This window comes from Tamandua tetradactyla, chromosome 2 (assembly GCF_023851605.1).
Source record: "Tamandua tetradactyla isolate mTamTet1 chromosome 2, mTamTet1.pri, whole genome shotgun sequence".
Lineage (NCBI taxonomy): Eukaryota > Metazoa > Chordata > Mammalia > Pilosa > Myrmecophagidae > Tamandua > Tamandua tetradactyla.
The window spans coordinates 78,043,509-78,059,172 of record NC_135328.1 but is presented as its reverse complement, the minus strand read 5'-3'; the positions used below and the strand labels follow the sequence as shown (position 1 = coordinate 78,059,172).

The 15,664-nt window shown below is 35.1% G+C and overlaps 1 protein-coding gene and 1 non-coding gene across 3 annotated transcripts in view; both read right to left on the bottom strand.

The window, feature by feature from the left end:
• HAUS6 (HAUS augmin like complex subunit 6) overlaps positions 1-15,664 on the bottom strand; it is an 81,225-nt gene that overhangs the window by 4,770 nt on the left and 60,791 nt on the right. For both annotated transcript variants that reach the window (XM_077148075.1, XM_077148077.1), the window contains exons 12-14: positions 6,601-6,667; positions 3,328-3,394; positions 2,811-2,990 (exon numbers count right to left, since the gene is read on the bottom strand). In XM_077148075.1, the coding sequence (XP_077004190.1) occupies positions 2,811-2,990; positions 3,328-3,394; positions 6,601-6,667 (314 nt within the window). The remainder of the gene's footprint in view (positions 1-2,810; positions 2,991-3,327; positions 3,395-6,600; positions 6,668-15,664) is intronic.
• On the bottom strand, positions 3,474-3,604 carry LOC143675364 (small Cajal body-specific RNA 8). The gene has a single exon (XR_013171590.1).

Here is a 15,664-nt window from a genome sequence, read left to right as displayed (position 1 = left end):
AAATGCCCCAGGCATAGGCAGAAGTGAGCTCTTTTGGGGGCTTCTCTGGAGCCTGTGCCTTCCCCAGGGGAGGGGTGAAGCCCAACTCAGGTGGAATCCCTCCATCAAGGAATTCAGACACCAGGGCTTGGTAATTTGAACCCATTAAAACCAGCCTACAACCTCTCCTCTGTCTCCACCATGCCCCCAGCAGGGAGAGTCTGCCAAAGTTAAAGGTACCCCATCATCTTATGCTGGTGGGACCTGCAGTCAGACAAGTGCCACACACAGGGCAGGATAAGAAAAACAGAGTCCAGAGACTTCACAGGAAAGTCTTTCAACCTGCTGGGTCTCACCCTCAGGGAAAACCAACGCAGGTGACTCTTTCCTCCTGATAGGAGGCCAGTTTGGTCTGGGAAAATCTGCTGGGGTATATAATATCTAAGTAGACCCTCCTAAGTGTGTGTGGGGGGAAGGCACCACCCAAGCAGGGCAAGAAACAAGAAAACAAGAACTGAAAAATTCTTCTCTGTTAAACAAAACTTAAGCTAAAGGTCCAGATAAAGCTGAACAGAATGCCAAAGAACAGATAGACAACAAATTCATCCAGCAAGAAAACCCTAGATAAAAGAAGTGAAAGCAATCTCCAGAATAAACTAATTAAGGTAATTAAATGCCTAGACACCAGCAAAAAATAACAAATTACACTAGGAAAATTGAAGATATGGCCCAGTCAAAGGAACAAACCAACAATTCAAATGACATACAGGAGCTGAAACAATTAATTCAGAATTTACTAATAGACATGGAAAACCTCATCAAAAACCAAATCAATGAATTGAGGGAGGATATAAAGAAGGCAAGGAAAGAACAAAAAGAAGAAACTGAAAGTCTGAAAAAACAAATCACAGAACTTATGGAAATGAAAGACACAGTAGAAGAGATGAAAAAAACAATGGAAACCTACAATGGTAGATTTCGAGAGACAGAACAACATAGGATTTCAAAACTGAAGGACGGAACATCTGAAATCTGACAAGAAACAGAAACTATGGGAAAATATAAGAATAAGCACTTCACTGCCAGCCACTCCCATAGCAGACGGCACAAAAAAGAGCTCAATAATGTACATACTCTACAGATTCTCTATGCATTATCAATGTGCAACCCTGATTTTAGGAACAGTACCCTGTAAGGTGAAATGGAACACAAAACTGTTCCTCCTTCTTGTCTTCATTGGCTACCATAACGGCGAGAACAGATTTAGGGGCAGTTCTAACTACACAGTGCCTTAAGCGGCTATCTACCACATCTCTGAACCTGACAACTCTATATCCACTAAAATGATTAGTTTTAAAGAAATCAGATTATTTTTAATTCGAATCCGTTTCCACAATAACACCTTTATTTACAAATAGAATACCTTCTGACAGCATACTTCTTTGCCAGAAATCTCATTAGCAGATATAAATTAGAGAATAAGGCATTCTAAAATGGAGAAAAGTGTACAGTATGAAAATACCACTCTATGTTAACTAAATGTTAATAAAACTAGAAAACAAAAACATGCAAATTGAAATCTCTGCCCTCTGAGAGCTCTAAAAAAGTAAGCTTCCTGAAACCATGATCAGATTAGCTCCCTCTTTACCCTCCCCTAAGAAAACAGGCTACGTGGAATTCAAACACTAAATAGTCCTTGTCACAAATAACATGAAAGAAAATTAATTTCACTTTACTTTTTTGAGCTTTATGAGATTTCAGAACTATGCTTTTCTATCTCCTCCATTCCAGTGCTAACTTAAATTCTTTTAACAAGGAAACATGTCTTTCCTTCCACAATTAAAGGAGAAAAAAGGACTGACTGACCACCTTGTCTTTAGTGAAGAGTTGATCCACCGATAACGAGAAACAATAGAACTTTAGAGGTAGAATTCTGAGAGACTGTGAAATTGGTCCAACCTCTGCATGTTACAAAGAAGAAAAAATGACTGATATCCAGTTCTCTTATTTGGACAATGTTTACTTAGTTTGATATGGACTGGGATAAAGGAGGGAACTCCAGTACCTGAATTAAAAATGTACTAAGCCAAATTTTTCTTTCATTGTATCAGAAATAGAAAGTAACTGTTTATCTCACTGCTTAACGAAATTCAAACAATGTTAAGGGGTGTTGTGGGAAGCATAATAAAAATAACATTAGAGAACGACTAGAGTATTAATCTCGTAAACTGCATTCTACAATACTTAGTAATATTATGTGATCACTTACCAGTCAAAAGTATAATAGTGGCAAGGGACAGGGCTGGTTAGGGAAATCAAGTTCCTGAACAATGATGCATTTAATCACTTTTGAAACATTTAGTGAGCAAAGAGGACAAACCTTTTACCGACTGATACAATGGTATTATATTGTCACTGAACAATACTAAAAATAAGAAAAGCTCAGCTAATAAACAGACCACAGTGATAGAGAATATTAATAGAATATAATTTTTGGGTACATTTATCCAACAAGTTTTGTAATAGCTTAATTGTAGAAAGAACACATATATATTATTTTATATTTTGGATATGTATAGAATGGGAAATAGATTCTAAGCTATGAATGTTATCTTAACTAAATAGGTTTATATTAAATAAGTACTACTACTCATAGAAACAGTTCTAATTTGGGGGAGAACCAATTTTACTTTACTATGATTTTTATTATTTCTGACCTCCTTCTCCCAAATTATCCCACTTAATCAATAATTAACCATACTTCATTTATGCCCAACACCAATGAGAAAATAATGAATTTAATACACATATTATACAGTCTTTTTCCTAACCTCTTCTACCAGATGATCTTGCTCTTTTTGGAATGGATCACTTGTGGTTGACAGAGACCCCCTAAAGGCACTACTTTCTGTATTCATTACAATATCTAATAATGGAGAGACTTCCATGTCAAATTCTGGTGTTTTCGTAGAAACTGTTTCATTTTTCTTCACATCTTCATTCTTCATGTCCTGAAGAAGACAAGACATATGATGCTAACAACACTTTATGCTGAAGACATTAATAATTATGGCTGATCTTAAAGATTCATTAGAGGTTCATGGGTTATTATGAACATATGAAAGTTTATTAATCTTACGAAATTATATGTTCACTGGCAAAATTAAATAATTGCAATATTTCCACTAAAACAATAGAGAATGTATAAATAGAAATGAATACATAATATGCAAATACTGGATAGTGTAAAAATAGAAATTAAATTTAATTAAACTATGATATCAAAAAATAAGTAATACTTTATCATAATTTAATATAATCAGATTTGAAAATTGTTTTAAAATGCACCTTTTCAAGTAGTGTAACACTGTTTCTATCGGATAATGAAGCTGACTGTAACAGGGAAGAAGCAGGGCTAAAAGGAAAAAAAAGATGAATCCAAATTAAAGTAGGAAAGAATTCCATTCACTTGATATATCTGCATAATTTAAAGAAACTGTCTGCCCCGTATCTGTCCGTTACGATTTCACTCAATTCGTCCCGGTCATCAAAAGGCAGTTTATTCTAGGGAGGTATGGTGACAATTAGAGCAGTACTTCAGCCCAATCTGTGTATCAACCTCCCAAATTATGAACATTTCACTGACCCATTACATTAAAAAAATTTTTTTAGTCAATTTAATTTTTGCTGATGAACATTCAAAATTTTGATTAAAGGATGTTGTAGGTTGAACGGTGTTTCCCCAAAAGATACGTTGAAGGCATAACCCTTGGTACCTGTGAATGTGATCTTATTTTGAAACAGGGTTTTGCAGATATAATTAGTTTAGATGAGGTTAATGATTTAGGGTAGTTCCTAATCCAACTAACTACTGTCCTTATAAGAAAGGAAAATTTGGACACAGAGACAAAGAGGGAAACCATATATGTGAAGACAGAGGCAGTGATTGGAGTTATGCTACCACAAGCCAAGAAACACAAAGAATTGCCAGTAGCTGCCAGAAACTAGGAAGAAGCAAAGAAGGATCCTCTCCTAGAGCCTACAGACTGTTTCTGAAACTGTCACGTAGTTGACTGACAATGTACTAAGTGAAACTTGCATGTCAACGGTGTTACCTAAGAAGTGACTGAAACATACATTGCACTGTTTCCAAAACTGAAACATACATTGCACTGTTTCCGAAACTAAGTCACACAGATGTAGCTGAAGTGCAGTGAAAGAAAATCGAGGACAACTGCATTATCACTACTAGAAATATCAGGGAACCCTTCCCCAAAACACTGCAAAGAAGGATAGTGTCCACAGTGTACTCCAAGGGTATCACCAATCACTGAATCCTGGTTGTAATATGATACAGCCTCCATGAGCTAAAACTTGTTCAAACCCAGCCATCAGATTTATGGAGCTGACTCCATAAATATTTTGGTAACTGTGAATGACAACTGCATGTGAAAGAGCTAATAACATTAAAAAGTACATTTTTTCATGTCTTTTAATTGAACCACTGTATTCATCATATCCCCATATGAATTTTCCAATGAACTACATCATTACCTATGTAAGATGATGTCATTGCAAGCAAAATACTTAAATGTTATTGCTGAACCACATGTAAAAAAAAAAGGTGTTACATTCTTTAATTAAAGTACAACCTATCTATATTACGCATTACTGATGAAACATTTTATTATAAAAACTTTTACAATGAAAAATTCTGGGCAACAAGATAATATCCACATCCCAGTAATTCAACTCTTCACAGATCTCCTGTTTTGGTGTTAAGAATAATCTTTTTAGGTTCCATTCAACCCTTGACATCAAAAGTTTTCCCCTACTTCCCCTCAATATCCCAAACATATAGTTAAAGTGTCAGAAAATAATAAAAGGATTCAGGAGCTTGGAAAGAGTAAAGATGTAGAAATCAAAGTATATTTAATACATCATTTTTTCCTATATTGAGAGAACTTCATTTGAACTAAATTCTTAGGGGCTGTCTGTCTCCTGTAAATTTCTGACAGCAAATCTAGTTCAAAATTCCATTTCAAGAAAAAATCTTGAGGCTCAATAGAGTTCATAAATAAAATCTGATTTATTATTAGTTTATTGCCCCCATTAACCTCTAGTCTAACAAGATACCTTAATCAAAACATTTAAATTGCTATGCATAGGCGGGCCATGGTGGCTCAGCAGACAGAGTTCTTGCCTGCCATGCCAGAAACCTGGGTTTGATTCCTAGTGCCTGCCATTGCAAAAAAAAAAAAAAAAAAAAAAAAAAAAAAAAAAATTGCTATGTCAAGGGAAGACAAACTAAAAATATAACTGACACTGGGAGGCAGTGACTATTCTCTAGCACACTGTTAAAAAAAAAAAAGGCCACAGTGATAAGGGTGTAAAATGAGCAAAACCAGTAACTCAAGTATTAGGTCTTCAACAAACATTTCACATTTTTCTTTAGGTGCTCAAAAACTGACATCATATTCAGATAGAAGAATAAAAACATAATTCTTCCACAATTAATTCTGATGTTCTGACAACCAGAAAATTACTGGAGAGGAAATTGCCAATAGTTCGTTTTTACATAAAAGTTGTAACTCTTGTTATGGCATTTAAACTTATTAACTTATTAAGAGTATATAGCATGAAGATATCTCAATAAAAATATTTTTCAAAAAAAGAGTATACAGATAGAAGAATATTTCAATTCACTTAAAATTTAGACTTTTCTTTTAGAACTTAACTAAGTATTTTATTTGCACATCTGTCCTTCATCTACTTGGGGCAGTCAAATTGAAAGAAACCTATTTAGACCCAACAGCAATCAGAAAAAAATAAAATAATAAAATAAAATAACAGGGGAATCTGTTCAAAATGTCTCTGATTGCTACTTAACAATGCTTAATCTCTATTAAACACACACACACACAAAAATATAATCCCGTGGTGGACTATATACATTTAGAGATTTTGCTTATACAAAAAGTCAAAATGGGATAACAGACAAAACAGGTAATAAAGATAATAAGAAAACTCTGGAAAGTGGTTACAACAAACTAAGCAGGTTTCATTATTTTTCACCTGTTACATTCTAAGATTAGGTTAAATCAGAAGTCACCTGATTTTTTTTTAAGCATGGAACTCTATCAATGGCATGAAAAATCCCAATATTTAGTACAGATAAAAAAATCAACCACTCAGGTTAAAGTGGGAAGGGGCTGAAGCTGCACAGGTTCAGACTCATTAACAGCACTAGAGGGCACTGCAGAATACAGTCTGAAAACTATCAGACTAGATTATCTCCAAAGAAACTCTTGAATTTAGTCAAAGTCAGAGAGCTTACAAAAAAATTTCACAGACACAAAAAAGTAAATAGGCCCAAACTTGCATTAGATACTTTCCATATGTTTTTCCTTCAAAAATTAGATAATCCCCCATGAAACTCAATATTTAGGTAAATAAAATTTTGCCCATAATCAGAAATGATGATTCTGAAAAAACAATGTCTGGTAAAGAGGGGAAACTTATGGAATATCCCATAGTAAAGACATTTGGGAAAAGGCTTAAAATGGGATTAAAATCAATAAAGAAGAAAATAAATGAACTTGAAAATCAAATTTGTTTTACCTGTTAGCTCCCAGTTTATCATTCTCTCTTCTGTAATCATTTACTTGGTTATCTTGCTTAGGTGTATCTAAAGGAATAGAAAAATTAATTTCTCTTTATATTTGTACAGTCTAATATTCAAGTGTCTCTTGAAATTCTAGAAAAACTTTTAAATATAAGAAAACAGAGAAAAATCAGAACGATTTTTATGCCTATATGCTAATAGGCATAGACAATTATTCAGCTATTTTGAAATGATGGGCAGGACATTAGTAGAGAATATCTAGTAGTAAGCTTTTATAAAATAATGGATTGACAAACCATACTAAGTTTGAAAAACAAGTGACAGTATATAATTCTGCAGCATTATAAAGCCATGCTTCGTGTTTAAGTACATAGGTCATGTAATTACCACATTAAGTTAGCAACAAAACCAAAAGGTTATAATATTTAGCATATTTCAGCCTAGCTTTAATATCACATTAATGACATTAGTCATATCTTCATATTTATTCATCAGTGTATCCCTGAATCACTCTGTGCCAACCACTGTACTAACAATGAGAGAAAGAAATAAAAGACAAGAGTTCCTATCTTCAATAAGTCAGTCTTGGACAGGATAAGTGAAGAATTATGCTTACTATTATAATTTATGACAGAAAGAAGTATTCAGAGTACAAAGAAGCTTAGGAGAGGACCTGGCCCAGAATAGGAAGAGAGAAGAAGGGATGAAGGCATTAAAAGAATAAACTAAGGCACTAAGAGAATAAGGTATGATTTTGGCATGCTGGAGCACAGGGTATACCTACTGGAAACATGGGGGAAAATGAGACGGATAAAGAAAGCCATGACTTGATTACAGAGGACTGGGTATTTCAGGGGTCATCCCCTTTCAAGATGTTCATTTCTGAATGATTTCCATTAAATGAATTTGAACATGTGTCCAAAATGGCACTGTACAAGAAAACAATGAGTATACTATGTAAAGTTTACTTGTTTGTCCCCTTAAGTATATGCCTCTTCTTCCAGAATTTTCAGTACTCTTTGCTTTTGCACCTATTGATTTTGATGGAATGATTGGTATTTATAAACCTCTCAAGAACAAGCATAAAAATAGCAGTAAATTAAAAGGATCATGTACAACAGCAAACATCATCTGTTAGTAGTAAACAGAGTTGATGCACATTTGTTCTGGTATGTAAAAAAGTTCATAAGGTAAAATTTCCTAAGTACAAAGTGGCTAGAGCCTTTTCTTTCTGTTTGTTTGTTTGTTTTTTCTCTGAAGGCAACAGGGAGCCAAGGATATGCTTTATACCAAGAAATGAAAATAATCATATTTATATTACAGAAAGATCACTGATTACCTATTTGTAATATTAGAGGCAGAGTAACTAGTTAGATCACAATTACAGGTAAGAAAGGATAGAACTGCACCATGGCCCTTAAGATGTGGGGATAAAAAAGGAAGGCATTTAAGAGGTAAAAACCAACAAAATTTAACATCCTTTCTTGATGAAAACACTTACAAGAATAGGAACTGAAGGAAACTTCCTCAACATGATAAAGGGAATATTAATAGTTCCTTTCTAATTTGGCTGCCTTTTATTTCTTTTTCTTGTTTAATTGCTCTGGCTAGAACTTACAACACAGTATTGAATAACAATGGTGACAGTGGGCATCCTCGTTTTGTTTCTGATCTTCGACCAAAGCTTGTTTGGATGTTACATCATCCTCAATGGGGAAAGATCAAAAATATATAGAAATATATAGAGAAAATATAGAGATTCTACGACTCAACAACAAAAAAATCAAACTCAATTAATAAATGGGCAAAAGACATTAATGGACATGTGGTAGTCAGATTCAGTTTTCAACTTGGCCAGGTGAAGGCACCTAGTTCTGTGGCTGTGGACATGAGCCAATGGCATGTGAATCCCATCTGTTGTTTATTACATCTGCAGTCGGCTAGGAGGCATGCCTGCTGCAATGAATGATGTTTGACTTAGTTGACTGGTGCTGAAATGAGAGAGCGCAACGTAGTACAGCCCAAGCAGCTCAGCATACCTCATCTCAGCACTCGCAGCTCAGCCCAGGCCTTTGGAGGTGCAGAAAGAAATCACCCTGGGGAAAGTTGTTGGAACCCAGAGGACTGGAGAGAAGGCCAGCAGAGATCACCCTGTGCCTTCCATGTAAGAAAGAACCTCAGTTGAAAGTTAGCTGCTTTCCTCTGAAGAACTAACAAAATAAATCCCCTTTCATTAAAAGCCAATCCATCTCTGGTGCGTTGCATTTCGGCAGCTAGCAAACTAGAAAAAGACACTTCTCAGATGAGGAAATACAAATGGCTAAAAGGCACATGAAAAGCTGTTCAATGTCACTGGCTATTAGGGAAATCAAAATCAAAATCACAATGGGATATCATCTCATACCCACTAGAAGGACCATTATCAAAAAAAAAACAGAAAACAACAAGTGCTAAAAAGATGTGAAGAAAAAGGCACACTTATCCACTATTAGTGGGAATGAAAAATGGTGCAACTGCTCTGGAAGTCTGGCGGTTTCTCAGGAAGCTAAGTATAGAATTGCCATATGATCCAGCAATCCCATTACTAGGTATATATTCAGAGAAATTAAAGGACACAAATGGACATTTATATACTGATGTTTATAGCAGCATTATTTCAGAAATGAATAACACAATACTATATGATGGCAGAAGAATAATATAAGTACACTGAATGAAGCTAAATGTGAGTATGGTTGAGGGTGAAGGTCTGGGGGCACGTATGACATCAGTTGGAAAGAAAGAGGATAAAGACTGAGACAAAAAACTTAAGAATGCCTAGAGTTCACAATGTTGGTGATTAAATGTATAGATATAAAAACATTTTTGCATGAGAGAGAACAAATGAATGTCAACATTGCAAAGTGTTGAAAACAGGATGGTACACAGAAAAAAATTCAATCAAGGCAAGCTAAGGTCTATAGTCAACAGTAACACTGTAATATGCTTCCACTGAAAGGCATTATACCAAAACTAAATGTTAACAAGCAGGGGATATGGGGGAAGGGTATGGATTCTTTGTGAAAGAAAAGGAAATGTCTTCATACAGATTATGGTGGGAAAAGCATGTCTATTTACTTAGGTTGGACTGTATAAAGTGTGAATAGAAATTTTAAAAATGAACAGTGAGAAACAAGTGCTAGAGAAAATGTGGAGAAAGAGATGTACCTAATCACTGCCGGTAGGACGCTAAAAGGTACAGCCCCTCTGGAGGGCAGTGCGGTGGTTCCATAGGAGGCTAGGTGGGATTGCCATATAATCCTGCAATCCCATTACTAGGTATACACCTGGAGAAACTGACAGTGGGGACACAAATGGACATATGCACACTGTATTAATGGCAGCAGTGTTCATGATTTGCAATGGATGGAGGTGGCCTAAGGATATATCGACTGAGGAATGGGGAACTGTGGTGTATATATACAATGGACTAAGCAGCTGCAAGAAGGAATGAAGTGGTGAGGCTTGCAACTAAGTGAATGAACCATGAGGACAGTATGTTGAATCAAATGTAAGAAACAAAAAGACAAACATTATCATGCCTCACTAATGTGGACTAAGTATAATATACAAACTCGGAGAACTGAAGTTGAGACCATGGGTTATCAGACTGCGGCCTATTCTAAACGTTCCTACATTGTAAGATCTTACAGCAGTCACATCTATTCCAGAATTGTAACTATTATTCCTAAATTCTGCGATGCTGAGCTATCTGTATATAACCTGGTTGTTCCTTGAAACTTCAGGTATTTGTATGATACCTGAGACTCAGAGTTAGAACTCTGAAGCTACAAAAGTCAGCATTACCCCATACGGCAACTGTTAAAAAGTTGAAAAAGTGATCAGACTTCAATTAGACATACGAGTGAAGCTGATGTGGATAGGATTAAGGTAAATCAGAATTCAGGGAAGGATGATGTAATCAATATTTTAAAACCTCAGCATCTGTGTGAGACCAAAAAAAGAGATGTTTATCTTTTCTGGTACAAAAATTATATTTTGGGCAGCACATTAGTTAATTTAATTTGTATGGTCAGCTTATGGAATCTTGAATAGAGTGACATCATGTTGGTTTGTACTGGTTAGTGTGATATCCCAATACATCCCAGAATAATTTGGGCAGAGAATATTCTTGTTTGTTTTTGTCTTTTTTTTTTTACATGGGCAGGCACCAGGAATCGAACCCAGGTCCTCTGGCATCGCAGGTAAGCATTCCTGCCTGCTGAGCCACCGTGGCCCACCCAGAGAATATTCTTATGTATTACACAGATTCTCTTTTCAGTTTTTAGTATATTAGAATAGCTAGAAGGAAATACTTAAAACTGCTAAACTGTAATCTAATACCCTTTATTCTTGAAGATGACTGTGCAACTATACAGCTTTTACAATGTGATCATGTGATTGTGAAAATCTAGTGACCAATGTTCCCTTTATCAAGGTATAAACACATGAGTAAAAAAATAATGCAGGGGAGATAAGGGGTAAAAAAAAAAAAGTGGGTTGACTGCAATACTCGTGGTGAATGAGAGGAGGGTTAAAGGGTATGGTATATATGTTTTATTTTCTTATTTCTTCTTCTGGAGTGATGCAAATACTCAAAAAATCATCACAGTGATGAATACACAACTATGTGATGATATTCTGAGCCATTTATCGTATACTTTGGATTGTATGTATGTGAAGATAATCGAAAGAAAACATATTTTTTTAAAGCACATATAAAAATTTAAAAAAACAAACAAAAAAAATAGAATGTTAATGGATTAAACCCTTCAATCAAAAGACAGAGACTGGGAGAATGCATCTATATGTCACCTATAAAAGACTCACCTCCGACCCAAGGATACAAAGAAGTTGAAAGTGAAAGGCTGGAAAAGATATAACACTCAAACCAGTATACAAAAAAGCTGGAGTAGCTACACTATATCAGATAAAATAGACGTTAAATGCAAAGCTATCATAAGAAACAAAGATGAATACTATATATTCATAAAAAGGGCAATTCACAAAAAAATAAATAACAATCAGAGATTCTGAGAGGTTTTAAATACGAATGAAAAGTAAAGTGATATGGAGGACTGAATTAGAGGTCCCAACAGGAGTTTCAGAAGAGAATGATCAAGAGAATGAAAGCATCAATATTAGAAGATATATTAATGAGTTATTTTATAGAACTGAAGAAAGACATAAGGCTTCAGATTAAATAAGCACCCACAAATCCTGAACAGGCTAAATAAAAATAAATCTACATTTAAACACATATCAATGAACATACATAATAAAAAAAAAAACAAATCTTACAAGCAACCAGAAATCAAAACTTAATCACCTACAAATGAAAGACAATTAGACTGAAAGCAAATGTCTCAGAAACAACTAAAGGCAGAAGACAATAAAAAATATTATCTTTATATTGGGTAACTGGAAATGAAGGAATCCAGATTGTGCAATGGGACTGATCCTAAAAATTTAGAAATGTATAGCACAGTATACTTAACTGTAATACAATAATGTTAGAACACTGAAAGAGGCTGAATGTGAGAATGATAGAGGGAGGAGGCATGGGGGCACAAATGAAATCAGAAGGAAAGAAAGACAATAATGAGATGATATAATCTAGGAATGCTTAGAGTATATAATTATAGTGACTAAATGCACAAATTTAAAAATGTTTTGCATGAGGAAGAAAAAAGGAATGTCAATAATGCAGGATTTTGAAAATAGATGGTAATTAATATTTTAAAATTTCAACTTATGTGTGAGACTAAAGCAAAAAATATTTATTTGGTACAAAATTTATATTTTGATTAGCGCAGTTCCTAAAATAACTTATGTGGACAGCTTAATTGAACACCATAAGTACATGGAACCTTGAGTAGGGCATGAGATTTTGTAGGCTTGTCCAGAGTGATGTCTCAATAAATCCCAGAAGGATATGAAGAGTGAGTAAAAAAGTATATGCAAAGTTCCCTTGGGGAAATGGTGAGAAAGGGGGAAAATTCAATATCCCCAAATGGAGAATTCTTGAAATTCTCACAAGCAGTGGGGACAACCAAAGCAATAGGCTGAGCCCCCAATCTTGGGGTCCGATCATAAGAAATTTAACCCTGCAAAGGATAAGTCACGTCTATTTAAAATTAGGCCTAAGAGTCACCCCTAAAAGAACCTCTTTTGTTGCTCACATGTGGCCTCTCTCTCAGCCAACACAAAAAGCAAACTTACTGCCCAACCCCTCTGTACCTGGGACATGACTGCCAGGGGTGTGGAACTTCCTGGCAACGTGGGATAGAAATCCTACAATGATCTGGGACTCAGCACCAAGGGATTGAAAAAACTTTCTCAAACGAAAGGGGGAAGAGAGAAATGAGACAAAGTAAAGTGTCAATGGCTGAGAGAGTCCAAATAGAGTCAAGAGGTTATCCTGGAGGTTATTCTTATGCATTAAATAGATATAACCTTTTTAGTTAAAGCGTTAATGGAGAGGCTGGAGGGAACTGCCTGAAAATGGAGAGCTGTGTTCCAGTAGCCATGTTTCTTGAAGATGATTGTATAATGATACAGCTTTTGCAATGTGACTGTGATTGTGAAAACCTTGCATGTGATGCTTCTTTTATCTACCTTATGGGCAGATGAGTATAACATATGGATTAAAAATAAATAAATAATAGGGGAACAAATGTTTAAATAAATTCAGTAGAGTGAAATGCTAGTGATCAATGAAAGGGAGGGGAAAGGGATATGGTATGTATGACTTTTTTCTCTATTTTCTATCTCTTTTTATGAACTGATGCAAATGTTCTACGAAATGATCAAGATGATGAATATACAATATGTGATGAAAAAGAAGAATGTTCTTATTGTATATCAATTGGTTTTATTAATATAAACTTTCAAAAAATTATCTTCAAATTCATAAAGAAAAAATGGTCGATCTAGAATTCTATATTCAGCTACGTCTTCAAGAATGAGTGAAAATAAAGAAATTCTCAGAGAAAGATTAAGAGTTTTTATTACTACAGGATCATCACTAAAAGAACTAAAGGATATACTTCAGGACAAAGTTCTCATCAGAACGGAGTAGAACATAAGAAGCAAAATTGTCCAAAACAAATTAGTAACATGTTGGTAATCTAAATACATGATGATTGTTAAAAACTAATTCTATCAGTGTCATTAAAAAAAAAAAGGTAGGGGCATTATTTCTAGAATTAAAGACAATAAAAGGACAAAATAACCGAGCCAAGGTATGAAACCTCCTTGGAATCTGATTCAAGAAATATTTACAAAGCACATTTCTGAGGATAATTAGAGAAAATTTGCATGTAAACTTTAAAAACAAGCAGAGCAATACTATGTACTGTTTACAGATCCATACATATATTATTTTTATAAACATAAATTAGAATAAACAAAATCCAGAACAGTGGTTGCCTCTGCAAATGCAAGAGTGGTTAGTGATGTTTTATTACTCAAAAAAAATCTACAGCAAATACTACAAAGCCTTGATCAAAAAAGAGTGCTCAGTAAACAGGTATTTATAATATCATCCTCTGTACTTTTCTATATGTTGAAAATAATCTTAAAAAATACTTTAAAAGTAAGTTACTTTCAGTTGGGCCACAGTAGCTCAGCAGGCAGAGTTCTCGCCTGCCACGCTAGAGACGCGGGTTCGATTTTCAGGGCCTGCCCATGCCAAAAAAAGAAAAATAAATTACTTTAAATAAGATGTCATGTGCAAGGTGTCAGAGGAAACAAAAGTTGCTCTACCACAAAAAAGCAGAAAAGAATGATAAGGCCCCCTCCAGCTCAGTCCAAGGCTTTATCACAGCAGAAAAAGGGATGCCAAGAGTAAAAAATTATGCACTGCCTGAATGGCAGAGTTATACCAAAGAACCTATGGTGGACAGAATTGTGCCCTCCCGTTTGGACTTGTTTTTGATCTCATGGTTTTCATTCTGGTGTGTGTACACATCATAAAATACAATCTCTTCAAGATGTTATTACATTTAAGTTGTAGCCCAACTGAATCAGGTTTAGCTTTTTTCTTTTTTTTTATTTTTTATTTTATTTTTCTTAAATACCAAAAAACAGGAAACAAATGCAAACATTCTTATTCTGATCATTCCATTCTAGATATATAATCAGTAATTCACAATATCATCACATAGTTGCATATTCATCATCATGATCATTTCTTGGAACATTTGCATCTATTCAGAAAAAGAAATAAAAAGACAACAGAAAAAATGCATACATACCACACCCCTTACCCCTCCCTTTCACTGATCACTCGCATTTCAAACTAAATTTATTTTAACATTTTTTCTCCCTATTATTTATTTTTATTCCATATGCTCTACTCGTCTGTTGACAAGTTAAATAAAAGGAGCATCAGACACAAGGTTTTCACAATCACACAGTCACATTGTGAACGCTGTATCATTATTCAATCATCTTCAAGAAACATAGCTACTAGAACACACCTGTACATTTTCAGGCAGTTCCCTCCAGCCTCTCCATTACATATTGAATAACAAGGTGATATCTACTTAATATGTAAGAATAACCTCCAGGACAACCTCTCGACTCTGGAATCACTCAGCCATTGCTACTTTGTCTCATTTCACTCTTTCCCCTTTGGGTCGAGAAGGTTTTCTCAATCCCTTTATGCTGAATCTCAGCTCATTCTAGGGTTTTTCTCAATCCCTTGATGCTGAGTCACAGCTCATTCTAGGATTTCTGTCCCACGTTGCCAGGAAGGTCCACACCCCTGGAAGGCATGTCCCACATACACAAGGGAAGGGTGGTGAGTTTGCTTTCTGTGTTCGCTGGAGAGAGGCCACATCTGAGTAACAAAAGAGGTTCTCTTGGGGATGACTCTTAGGCCTAATTTTAAGTAGGCTTGACCTATCCTTTGGAGGTTTAAGTTTCATATGAACAAACCCTAAGACTGGGGGCTCAGCCTATAGCTTTGGTTGTCCACACTGCTAGTGAGAATATCAAAAATTCAACTTGGGGAAG